This window comes from Megalops cyprinoides, chromosome 7 (assembly GCF_013368585.1).
Source record: "Megalops cyprinoides isolate fMegCyp1 chromosome 7, fMegCyp1.pri, whole genome shotgun sequence".
NCBI classification, from domain to species: domain Eukaryota; kingdom Metazoa; phylum Chordata; class Actinopteri; order Elopiformes; family Megalopidae; genus Megalops; species Megalops cyprinoides.
Window position 1 is genome coordinate 6,889,210 of NC_050589.1, and position 13,267 is coordinate 6,902,476.

The following is a 13,267-nucleotide window of genomic DNA, read 5'->3' on the forward strand; positions in this document are numbered from 1 at the left end:
CAGTTTTTAGAAAGCTAATGAAACAGGCAGTGATTTCTAAAAAAAAAAAAAAGAAAAAAGAAAACAAGGTAACGCAAACAAATCTTCCCAATTCACTGCATCTATTTTACCAGGAGGAATCAAGTTTACCAAATGTAAACAAATACCTTAATACAGCTCTACAGTACAGTACAATGTACAATAAAATATAGTGGCATACTGCAAAATGTAATTCTTATTTTTCACAAGACTTAACATTTAAACCAGGAATGTATAGCACTGACTTTCTTAAGTATTTTCTTATGTGGCCCCTTTGTTCCATTGAAATATTCCCTACAAAAAGAAAAAAAATAAATACTAAAAAGGTGTCGAAAGAATTATTTAGCTATCAGAAAACACTTAAGAAAATATGTCAAATACACTCTCCATTCCAGATAAAAATCTTAAAATGAGAACATTTTACTCGTATTACTTTTTGCAGTGGAGTTGCTGGAAAAGTTCTTGCATTTACAACCTCAAAGAATGGCAGCAACCAAGCTATTCTACCAAGTCCTTGTAAAGCACTGACTACCTGCATGGCCCAGCTCCTCCTTCGGTAGTCAATTTTCTTGGTTTGGTTTTCTTTTGACAAAGTTTCAAATATGGCAGGCGACCGGAATTGACACAAGTCTTGTGACAGAAGCAATTGTGTTGTTCGGCTCTCATGGAATACCTACAAACTACAGGAAACATGGAAACAACCACCTTCAAATGCAGAACTACAAGCTGCAGGACTCTACAACTTTACAGCAAACCCTTCCATGAGCAAAGAAGTTGTAATCATCTTGAGTGTCGCTGTTTTCAAAGCCCAAAAACAAACTACTCACCCATATAGAATTATCGTGAAAATAAAATGCTGCAAAGCCTTGCATTGAATCATTTACGCTTGTGCAAGCCTAGCATAGTACAGCTTGTGAAGCCATAGCACTGCGCAAGCCCACCCCTCAAGCACTTTCTCCCTAAATAAAAGATAAAAATGAAACACACTTCCATAGAAACCTCTGTGTTTTTGTCATGGGTTTCTCTCCTCAAAGCGGACATTTTATACAAGCACGACAGAAGAGCTTTGCCAAATTTAGAAACATGCTATAGCCTTTGTGACACAAATATTCAACAGTGCATACTGCGTCTTTTTATGCATTGGACCCAATTTTCTAGTCTCAGTCTTCACTAACACACTTACTAATTACATGATTTCATCATATTTACAAAATATTAAAAAGTAACGTCTTCCTCTATAGGCATGACTTTTTGCTGAAGTTTGTACTCATGCACTAAAAAGAGAAAAGAAAACTGTGAACTAAGCAATCTGTGTGCTGTCACCTCTCTGCAGAAGACCTCTTCAGAGCCTGCAAACAGACAGGAAAAAAGCCAAGAGCCAAAGATTGTTTTCATGGCTGTCTGCAACGAAAATGTGAAATTCATGTGCAAGGTATATACATTAAAAAAATTTATTCGAAAGTCTTACAGCTGAAAGAAAAAAAAGTGCAAGGTGGTTTCCTAACAGAGCTTACACAAACCTAGGACACTTCCCAGAGGTAAAAAAAAAAAAAAGTAATAAATAAAATTAAAATCAGCTATCCCGTGATTACTGTACTATGAATATTAAAGACTACTACTCAGATGAGGACAGAGAAACCTTGGCCAGTAGAAGTTAAGCTGAAGCCACAATGTCTGCCACCACAGACACATGATTCGTATTTATTAGTTTGCTTCATGGGATTGTGTTTTTTTTTTCTTTTTTTTCTGTTTTACACCATGGGTGCTAATGAAGGAAGCCATAGGAGGGAGACGGAATGCTCCAATGGTTCTGATGTGCGTGTGTGTGCGTGCAGGCATGTGTGTACATCTGTTCACCTGTGTGTGTGTGTGTGTGTGTGTGTGTGTGCGCGCGCGTGTGTATGCGTGTGTGTTGGTGGGACGCTGGGTCAGTAGGTGAGTGTGGAGTCGTCCCACTCCAGCTGCTGCTGCCTGCTGGTCCCCTGCTGGTCCTCGGGCTCGCCGGCGCCCTCGTCCTCGCTGCTCTCCGACTCCGCGCTGGTGATGTCATCCTCTTCCTCCCCGTCCTCACTCTCCTCCTCTTCTTCCTCCTCATCCTCACTGCTGTGTTGATCTTCGTACGTCTAGAGAGAGAAGGGGGAAGGGTGCGTCTTTCACACGAACTCTGATATAGACAGCTAAATTAAATTACAAAAGTGCTACTTTTGCATCAATCTATAATTCTATGATGATGATCCTCAGTACAGCTCATATGACTGATTGTATGTAAAACAGTTACTGCCATAATAACTGTTTTACTATGGTAACTAATCCTTATTATGCTAATATTTATCATCTGATTTATGATTTTGTCATAAGATTTATGCAACAAGAAATAAAATATATATTTTTGTTTTCCATTTTTCACACTCAGTCACAAGCACCAACATTTGCACTGATATAAACTACATGACATTTTATAAACATTTTATAAACAAAATGTAGAACTCATTTTAGATGTGGCACTCTTTCCCTTGTATTCTGCACAGGGGTCTATGGGTCTTGCATGACTTGTACAGTATATTGGAGCTCCTTGTGTTGGAGCGATCGGAGTGGGCTGGACAGTACCTCCATGGGGTTGACCGTGATGGTCAGGGCGGAGTCGTCCCAGTCCATCTCGTTCTCCTTGCCGTTCTCCTGGTCCCTCATGGATCGCTGGTGGGCGGCGCGGATGCGGAACACTCCCAGGATGATCATGAACACCAGGAAGCTGACGCACACCACGATGACGATGGTGGCGGCGCTAGGGACCACTGCGAAGTGCGGGGGGAGGGGTTAATGAGGGGGAGGAGTCAGACAAATTGAGTTTCTCTATATCCACCTTTTCACTATCAGCCGAGGATAAAACCGATGAGATGAGTCTGCATTTCATTAGCAAAAAAACAGTCTGTATTGTCCCTGCACTGCACCCCACACTTACATGCATGTCATGTGAATCCTTCAACACCAAATAAACTATGTTACATCCGTCCCACTTTTTAAGTTGACTTTAATCCACAAAAATGCCCACAGCAAAAGATACTAAATTTAAAAAACTGAAATGAAAAGGATTATTTTTGAGGTCAGGATTAATTTAGCAAAAATAATCGGCCTTTAATAGGCCTGGGTTTACAGATTGGCAGATTTAAATTAGAGTGCTAATGTTGGATGGTTTATTTTTCTGCATGTGAACGCACTTTGTACAGCAGTCATGCAACATTGTAATACTAAAAGTGTGCCAGTTTAAATATCATACCTGAACACTCATGTGAAGTAATGTCCAATTTGAAACATTACATTAGATACAATATGTAACATTTTGGGTTAACTAGACCGGTACAAAATGCTACCTTGTACATTACACTTGATTGAGCTACTGTTGCTAACATTGTATGTTTGCAAGTGAATTTTAACAAATTACCTATATGTTATATTACTGAAATACTGTAAATGCATTGATTTTTATGATGTAAGTAGCTGTCAAAACCTGGTTTAATTGGCCAGTTGTCAGATTGCCTAGCAACAGTGGCTTGCCTTGCATGATCTATGAGTATGAACAAATGATACACAAATATTTTTTTCAACACAGATTTTTAAAGAAAACAATCTGTCATCAAAGTCATACAAAGCAATCAAAGCTCCAAACAGTGCCAGAAATCTACTACATTTGGTGTATGTATGACTTAGTGTTAGGAATTGGTAAATGTAAGAGTATTAAAGTATTATGAGAATCAAAGTATTAGTGTTAAACATCCAAAACCAAAGTGTAACAGCCCTTGGAGACAGGCTAGCAGCGTTGCCGTGTTTCACATACAGAGTAAGAAAGGCACAGGGCTGGAAGCATACCTGAGGCCTGGTGAGCGTTGACCAGGTTGTGTCCAGACAGGTCCACAGAGGCGTGCTGCATGGGGTTGATGAACTGTGGCTGCATCATGACGTTGTTGGCGTGCTCAATGGGGCTGGCTGTGTGGATCACATTCACCTGCGAGAGACAGACAGACAGACACACACACACACACACACACACACACACACACACACACACACACACACACACACACACACACACACACACACACAGTAAGCAAACTGCTGCTGCTGGAAAATTTGTGTTTTACAATCAAATGCCTCTTTTTGATATCAGCAGACATTTGTTTTACCCAAGGCTGTCATTACGGTCATTACTACGAAACACCCCAAAGAGGATCAACTCCTGTCGCGGGTCCAGCTTTTGACATTATGAGGATTCTTTACAACCATAAAACACACATCTTTCAGCTTTAATTTAGGTCATGTATCCAGCCTGTTCTCTGCCCTTTTTTGTTCTCAGCAACATCTAGGCCACACCTGTCAACTAGCTGAACATGTTACATGTTTGTGCATCTGAAGCCAGCTCTGTCACACACTGCCCTACCTCAACCTTGAAGTCATTGCTGATGTAGCGGCCGTTGAGCTCGGAGCAGACCAGCTTGAACTTCCTGTCAAAGAGGGCCTCTGTGTGCCAGTTCCTATAGCGGATCAGGTGCAGCACTTCCTCGTAGCTGGCCATGGTGTTAACACCTGTGAGGGGAAAAAAAAGAAGAAATGGGTAAAATAAACACGTGCTTTGACTATGGTAATACGAAACCTCAACTATACAATTACGAATTGTGTGCTGGAACGTACCAGAATTCTTTTCAGCCTCTGTCTTTTGATAGGTTAACAATGTGGGGTTTCTCTTGTAATGTCAATTTGTGTGATGCATTACCCTTTTTTTTTGCTCATAATGAACCACAGAGAAATGGGCTTCTTAACGATACAGGATTCTCCCAATCTAGCTTACAGATTTCCCTTACAGCTGTCATTCTTGTAGTCTTGTTTTAAGATGTGTTTTTAAGTCGTCTTTTGCTGTTTGCAAGAAGCCATTATACAGGGCTACTGTATTCTGTCAGACATAAAATAACCGTGTTGATAGCAGCAGCAGAGGGGGTCGGGGCCCACCTGTGAGGATCACGCCCACGTTGGAGGAGCTCATCTCCAGGCCGTGTTGCTGCACCTGGGCCAGGTCCACCTCTATGCTCTCGTGCTCGCCGTCCAGATCGTCCCCGACCACCGTCACCTCGCACGTGTCCAGGTTGTGCACGATCTCCTCTGACACCACCGACTCTTGCACTGGGGACGCAGAGAAAGTCTCATTCACACGTGTGTCACAACCCCCACTTCTCATTTACTCTGTAGCGCAACAGGTTAATGATGTAGCATCACATGTGTCAGTGTGAGAATGAGTTTCAAACAAAGTCCCAGCAGCACATGCCACAAACGCACACAGACACACTCATACCGCCTCTCTACTCATCTGCTGCAAGAGATCATCATCATTTTGCCATCCTGACCAACATTTCTATTAAATCAGCATTCCTATTAAAATTAAATACAAAAAAAGAGTTCACGGATGACAATATTGCTTATTCAACTACTATCGCAAGAGAAAAATGCAACTGCTGAATGCAAATATGAAAAGAATCACAGTTGTGTATGCCTGCAAAGCTTCCGAATACTGATAAAGCCACATTTGAGTAAAACTCTACACAAAACCATAAAAACCCACCCTGTCCAACATGGCCTTTTAGTGGGAGCTCATTGACTCTCCCTCTCAGACCCAGATGTTGTAGCTATAGCACGGCAGTGTAGACAGTGGTAAGGAGCAGGACTCATAACCAAAAGGTTGCCGGTTCACCTCCCCAGTGGGGCACTGCTGCTGTACCCTTGGACAAGGTACTTAATCCAGAATTTTCTCAGTAAATACCCAACTGTACAGATAACATGTAAAAACTGTAACCTATGCAAGTCACTCTAGACAAGAGTGTCTGCTGAATGCCAAACACCTTAATGTGATGTAATGTAATGTACAGCGGTTCCAGGTGGCCATGCAGTGCCTGGCAGTGGCCATTAGGTTCCTTCTCTTGCTTCCCACCCCCCCCAACCCAGTCCTATGTGCCTAACCTGAGCCATTACCTGTGGGGTCGTCCTCTCCCTCAGCCTCGGCCTCGGCCTCCACCTCGCGGGTGATGGTGCTGACGATGCGGAGCTCGGGGAAGAGGGTCACGCCCTCGGGGCTCTCGAACTCGGGGGCGCCGCGGGCGAAGTGGTCGATGCCGCTCAGGCTGATCTTGGGCTCCTCGGGCTGCAGCACCATCACATACCCCTCCGCATCCGGCACCGAGATGCACGTCTCCTCATTAAAGCACCTGAGGGGAGGGGCATCACCATCATAGAGTCAGCAGTCTCTGGTGTTTATTTTATGTGTAGTGTCACAATGTTTTTTTTGGATTCTGTGATCTAGTAACTGTGACGTATGGTAGTATACTTGGCTTCCCTTGTCTGGTCAGGTTGCGCAAGTTAACTTGTGGTAGAGCTTGAATAGCGTTATGCTCATGCTCACTGGTTTGGGAGTGTTGTTAGCCTGGTCTGATGCTATTACTCATTCAGCTTGAATGGATAAACTTCTGTTCTTTTGTGCTGGAAGTTACTCTGGATAAGAGCGTCTGCTAAATGAATGTAATGTTATGTACTGTCATGTGAGCAGGCTATTAACACTTTGGGCCCATCTGGCATCTATTCCTCTACAGGGCACTGGCTTGTTTCTAAGAAAGAGAGAGAAGCCTGGGACACGCACTTGACGGTGGTGGAGACTCTGAGGTGTCGGATGCCTGGCGTGGGAAACTGCCGTGAGTTGAGGTAGGAGATGTGCTGCATGACCTTGTCGAAGCTCTCAATGTCATCCCCCTCCAGGGTCAGAGAGGACTGGTTGGGATTAAACTGCACCTGCAGCCCAGAAACACAACATCACAATGAGCAGGCTGTCCAAATCAAACACTAGGAGGGGTCAACAGGCACAGCCAATCATAAGCACAGAATTCCCAGGCCCCTCCCCCCCCCCTCACCTTGACGGCGGTGGCCACTTCCTCAGGCAGCTGCACATCCAGCCCCTCCTTGCAGGTGTACAGGCAGTCGATCACCTTCTTGCTCTCCAGCTTCCCGGACCGGATCATGAGCCCGGCCAGGTTTCCCCGGAAGAACTGTGACATGCGCGCGCTGCCCCCTACAGCCGGCAGAGGGGAACAAGAGTCAGCAGGGGCTCACTTCATCTCTGCTCTCTATGCCTTCAGTTTTTTGCTCTGGCGAGTCAAGCATGCAGCCTCCGTTGTGCATAGCTCGTGTGACCAATGCCCATGCAAGTTAGTGCCTCTGGCCTTCCAAGGCCCGGGGGAGGCCTGTGCAAGAGTGAGGGGATGAGCTGAAACAGGCCTCTCCCCGCATGCAGTCTGCCTTAGATGGTGGTGGAAAAGAAAGTCACAATGAACCGCAGGCAAAAAAAGTTAAGACAACACTCGCTGCTCCTGGCTGTTACAGTGTTGGCTAGCACTGGCAGGTCTTCTATGACATAACATGCCAGGTGTACGTGACTGATTTGGTTGGGTCGAATTACATTCCTTGTTCATTTCAGTTAAACTGTACATGAAGCTAAACGTCTTGATACAGTACTGGTCAATCTTCAATCACACCAGTTCATAGCAGAAGATTACGATATAGTGCATGTGTACCACATCAATGCGAGCTACCTGAGCTGAGTGAAAAATTGAAGAAAATATTTGCTGAGAAACAAAAATTAAACAAAAAAAGGGTGGAGTATGGCAGGGGTTACAACCAACAAGCAAAGTAGACTGCACAGCACCCATATCAGTATGGCTTCATGCTATATGCGGTATGCATGTACAGGTATATGTATGTGTATATGTAGGGTGTCTATAGAGTCCTTAAATTCATTCCTATTCAGCAACAGTTCAGCTGAATAAGGACTATATATACACCCTGTATTCATATATTAGGGAAAGACTCCAGCAACCTGTCAAGGATTCAGAGACTGTCTCATTGTCATTGTCATGTCCTGAATTGTCTGTAGAGGTAAGACAAGAGAGTAAGGAAAAGGAAGGTTCATTAGCTGAAAGAAAGGACATTTTCACATACAGGTGAACTGCATGGAGGATATGGAAGGATATCCACATTAATATCTGTGTCTGATCAAGGATAGATCATCATAGTATAACACCAAGCTTTCTGAACATCCTGTCAGTGACAAGGCAGGGCAGCTAAAATTGATATTCATGCTTAATTATTCCTGAGAATTGTCACTTTATTCCAAGCTCTATCTGAAAAACCACAAATTACAAGCCACAGCATAAACACTGTCTATCCGATGGTTTGTGATTTCAACACTTTTACAATGTTAAATCCTAAAAGGGTTGGAACAATATCTTTCTAAAACATCAGTCAGATACAGAGTCAGTGTCAAACATCAGAATCAGAATAGACTTTATTGTCATTGCAAGGTGGGGGTGCAACGAAATTGTGGTTCTTGGATGCTATTCTATGTGTAAACATTATATTGAAATAATCATTGCATAAAATACTACATGTGCTGTACTCTCCCATTGTGGCTCATGCGTTTTGTGAAGAGAATCTGTGCTCTCACTAGCGTACCTTGCCAGCAGGCTCCGACTGTGAGCTGGGTTTCGATTTTGGAAGCGTGCAGAGGGTAGTCCTCGGTCACCAGGAAGGGTTCAAAGGTCGCACCATCCACGTACAGGGCCACAGTGGGGAACTCAACGTTCAGCACATAGTGGTGCCACTCTTTGTCACACACCTTTGGGAGAGAAACAGCAGGTTGGTCCCAGAATAACTCCTCTGTGCTTTCCAGATCAGTACCCCACCATGGGTGTCTACTGACAGCCATAACTGCTTTGGACCAAACAGGTGATCCAGTGGCCTGAGATTATTATGTCATAGCCAGTGCATGGTGGGTAGAGCTAATTGAGCTCTGTGATGTTCTATAATGCTAATTATAGCGCTGACAGCAGCATCTGTTCACTTCATCTAACAAATTATCTGCAGAATAGGTCTTTGTGACCTTAATCAAAAACTAACCACTGCTGCACCTCTAACACCAAAGGAAATGGAGATTTCTTGTTGATTTTATCAAATTATTCTGCTTAAGACACAGTTCTGTAAAGTGAGTTTTAAATGGGGGATAAAAAGGGAGGTGATGATTCAAAGTCTGTGGTCCATGTTTAGACTTACGTCTCTCATCTTCACAAAATAACAATACTGATGAAATGAAAACATTATTTTCACAGCCTGCCCATCAATATAGAATACTGCATATTAAAAAATGCATTGGGATATTAAACCAAGGACAACAAGTCAAAGATCAACCACCACATTTACAAAAGACAGTTTTTTTAAAAAAAAAAAGAAAAAGATGGGTATCCTCCTTTTTGTGTTCCTCTCGACACAATTCGGAGTTCTCCTCATTCAGAGAGGTCATCGGCTGAACCTTCCTCAGAGTCCTGAAGACCACGCTCTCGGGAGGCCTGGCGGTAGCACTGCAGAGGAGAGCTGAGCCTGCGAGCCCCGCCCTGACTCACCTGGTCCAGCTTCCAGTGGAACTCGGCCGGCTTGTAGTTCTCCGACTCGGCGGGGTCCTGCCGCAGGAGGAACACCAGGCGGCAGTTGTGCACATAGAGGGAGTAATGGTGGCGGTTCATCTCTGTTGAGAGAGAGTGTGAGGCAGAGCGGTAAGAACAGAAAAGCATGATGGGTAAACTCACTACCACAACACAGTTAAGCGGGGACTCTGGTTTTAGCTTTGTGTGAAGGTGCTTATCCGACAGCCAGGGTGGACTGAGCATTCTGCTTAGAAGCTTTCACAGACATGTACATCTGCATTCATCAATATTCTGGGTGGTGTTTCACTTCAGTAGGTGGCGTTACAGCCCCGGTTCCTTAATTTTTGTGCCTTTGCCACTTGCTACTGAGCTTTGTTTCTGTGATGATCCAACCACTCTGAAGGAAATTTGAGGTAACAAGTTACACAACAGAATTAGCACAATTTTACCATATTTTTACCCCTGGATCCTGAGCTGAGAAGTGCAGCACAGTTCTTGGAATGTGGGAAGCTAACGTGACCCACCCACTCCAGCCATTTGATAGACAGGAGGGGAAGAGGTTAATCCGTAATGGGACAGACCCTTTTGTGGGGCAAACAGATAGCCAGCAGTATGCACAGGAAAAAGGCCTGAGATGGAGCCTTTGGCCCTGCCCTACTTCAAATCACTGCACATTCAGCACAGAAAATCCACAGCACGCAATTAATCCCCCTTACATAACCACAGAGCAGCCGACAGACCCGCCCGACCATACACACTCGGGAGGCTGCCTTTTAATGGGGTGAGTGTCACTAAGCGCTCTACAGCTGTTGATATCACTGGATCACCAGTAATTCAGTGCGTTTTTCTAACCTTTACTCTCAGCCAGAGCGGTGTGTAACGTCTGACTAGATGTCATCCTACAAGTGTTGTATGCACATACTCATGGAAAAACACACAGACGCACCCACAAAGTCACACAATCTCAGTGAAATGCTGGTCTTTGGCTGTGACCTTTACATTCATTTAGCAGGCACTCTTATCCAGAGTGACTTCCAGCGCAAAAGAACAGAAGTGAATCCATTCAAGCTGAATGTGCAACGTGTCAGACCAGGGCTATCAATACTCCCAGACCAGTGAGTGTGAGCATGACGCTATTCAAGCCCTACCATGTGTTCACAACCTGACTAGACAAGGGAAGTCAATTATATAAAGGATCCTTTATAAAGAGTATGCACACTCCGAGGCAGCCCAGATGTTCGTAACGAGTTGCGGGGGGTGTGGAGCCACCATACCTGTCTTGTCAGAGTTGCAGAGGACGGTCTCCTTCTCCCTGGCCCCAGGGCCGTGCCGCATCCACACAGAGATGGTGAAGGGCTCGCTCAAGCTGGTCTTCACCAGGCCCTCGGGGACCTTGATAGCCTGCGTGCCGTTGAACTCGAACACCTGGTCGCTGTCGTGGCCGTTGTCCGTGGGCAGACCCACCGTCCAGTTGGAGGAGCTGCTGGGGGCAGGCAGCAGCTCCACTGTCCCTGCGCTGGCACCTGCCGCGGGCACAGAGTCACAGACGCTCGTTACATAAGGACACATCAGTAAAACCATTACGACATGACCCACCAACAAAAAGCCACATCTGCTATTACATTACATTATTGCCATATAGCAGATGCTCTTATCCAGAGCGACTTACATGAGTTACAATTTCATCTACTTCCACAGCTGGATATTTACTTGCCCACGTGTACAAGAACAGTGGGGACTTGAACCAACAACACTTCTGTTACAAGTCCTGCTCCTTACCACTACACCACACTGCTGCCCGTGTAGACTGAAGTGTTACAAGACCAAGTATTTACAGCAATAAAAATTAACATAATTCTACTACGAGGAATGATACTGATTAATACTGCATCCATCCAGTATTATATGTCTGCGTTGTAATGAACACAGTGCCTTACCACACAGCCTGTGTAGTGATTTCTCCGAGTATGTGTCTCTGTCACAGCCCTTTCCAATGTGACTGGTCTCCAGCTCAATGCTGGCCTGGATGGAGGTGATTGGCTCCTCGCAGGTCTCCAAGTGCATGCTGGGAAACAGGGCCAGGCTTCCAGTGCCAGGCTCATACTCCATTCTCTTGCTCCACCCTGCCCCCCAGTAGAGAGAGAACAGCACTAGGTTTAACTCGCGCTGTTAGGCCAGAAAGTCTACACATACCGCAGGGTAATCTGCTAACTCCATGCAAAACTCTGCAACAAAACATCGGCTGCATTCACAACCGCCAAACGTAATCTGCCAACTGATGTGTTTTAGCGAAGCCACTTCTTTCCAGCTCTCGCTCTCACTGGCCCTGGAATGATTACATGTTGATGGCAATATCAGATATATCACTACTCAAGGGCCTAAGAGCCAACACTGGAGTGCAGCCCTAATATATGCATTCAGGCAAAGCTTGCGCTTTCTAATCATTCATCAAATGTTCCCTTAGGCCACTCCTGTCCCAAGATGCATGCCTGTGTATCCTCCTTTCAAATGTCATGCAAATATTAGCTGTGCTGGGGAATGTTATGATGCCTGCTGGGGATAATAATAATAGGTCCAGTCCCAGGACTTAAAAAAAAAAAAAAAAAAAATTTCCACACCTCTGTTCCCCTCTGTAACTCAAATCCTCATTACAGCTAACCTTTAAAATCGAAGTACAATGTTCCCAAGCTGCAGCTGCGCCCACGTCACTGTGGACCGAGACCAAATTTTGTGGATCGTACTGTACCCTGCGATCAACGAGCCGATATAATCAGTTAAATGAAAACAGTCTTTTTGATTTTCAGGGCCCAAAGGTTCACTGTCTCTGTCAGCCTTTAGGCTGCAGGCCTTCTCCTTACTGGGTAGAGGAATGAAGTATGAAGCTGGTATGCACACCTCTCTGGGTAGAGAAGCTAGCCTTTTATCCCTTTCCTATTTCGACAGCTGTGCTTTCCATATTTGTTCAATGTTTTTGCACAGTAGCATGAAAGTAAAACATTCTCCATTAACAAAATATTGTACACACATAGCCTTTTCCATAAGCAGTTTTAAAAATTTTAGTAGACTTATCAAAATACCGCTTTTCAAAAGTTCTTAGGGGTCTGTTGTACATTTAAGGATATGAAAAACTTAAAGGTAACTTTCTGTTCATGCTCCACAATTTTCTATTTAACAGGAAGAGTACAAAGCTGGCAGAAAATGCTTAAGGCTTCTTAGTGTAGAGTCCTGTCTATTGAGTCTATTGGCTGAAAACACCATCAATCCTCAACAGCAAGTATTTAAACTGAGATCTCATTCACTTTGTAGTGATCTTTTATCTGATCAGATAGCACATCCCTTTAAGGTCTAACATCTCATCTGAAATGACACTTGGAGCATATTCTGCAAGCAAATCTACACTGCTCTGTATACAGTGAGTGAAAATACACACCGAGTGACTAACATTTAAAGATCTAAACAGCAGGTGGGTTTTGTCACCTTGCCAGCCAGGTTTGCAGGTAGGTTTGATGCTGATCTTGACGAGGACGTCCTCGGAGGCGCGGTTCTTTCCACAGTCGTAGGCCGTCACCGTCAGCTTGTACATTCGCTCTTTGCTGTAGTTCAGTTTTTCTGTGTTCTTTATGTAGCCTGGTGCAAAGAAACATACACCAAATGACTTATCCTTCGACAGAACCATAACAATGCAGAACAATAATGCTGTAATACATCCACAAAGCAGCAAAGCTAATCCAAGTTAACGGTGATTT

General features: G+C 44.4%; 1 protein-coding gene across 4 annotated transcripts in view; it reads right to left on the bottom strand.

Moving 5' to 3' along the window:
• Positions 1 to 1,745: 1,745 nt before the first annotated feature.
• The window catches only part of LOC118780715 (calsyntenin-1-like), a 39,421-nt gene continuing 27,899 nt past the window's right edge, over positions 1,746 to 13,267 (bottom strand). For 2 of the 4 annotated variants that reach the window (XM_036533367.1, XM_036533366.1), the window contains 14 exons: positions 12,999 to 13,148; positions 11,459 to 11,644; positions 10,796 to 11,044; positions 9,501 to 9,622; positions 8,557 to 8,719; positions 7,922 to 7,972; positions 6,960 to 7,117; positions 6,692 to 6,840; positions 6,031 to 6,263; positions 5,017 to 5,187; positions 4,451 to 4,596; positions 3,883 to 4,018; positions 2,626 to 2,810; positions 1,746 to 2,141 (listed from right to left, as the gene is read on the bottom strand). In XM_036533367.1, the coding sequence (XP_036389260.1) occupies positions 1,947 to 2,141; positions 2,626 to 2,810; positions 3,883 to 4,018; positions 4,451 to 4,596; positions 5,017 to 5,187; positions 6,031 to 6,263; positions 6,692 to 6,840; positions 6,960 to 7,117; positions 7,922 to 7,972; positions 8,557 to 8,719; positions 9,501 to 9,622; positions 10,796 to 11,044; positions 11,459 to 11,644; positions 12,999 to 13,148 (2,294 nt within the window). In that variant the 3' untranslated portion in view covers positions 1,746 to 1,946. The remainder of the gene's footprint in view (positions 2,142 to 2,625; positions 2,811 to 3,882; positions 4,019 to 4,450; positions 4,597 to 5,016; positions 5,188 to 6,030; positions 6,264 to 6,691; positions 6,841 to 6,959; positions 7,118 to 7,921; positions 7,973 to 8,556; positions 8,720 to 9,500; positions 9,623 to 10,795; positions 11,045 to 11,458; positions 11,645 to 12,998; positions 13,149 to 13,267) is intronic. The other 2 variants (XM_036533369.1, XM_036533368.1) reach the window with 1 other exon arrangement.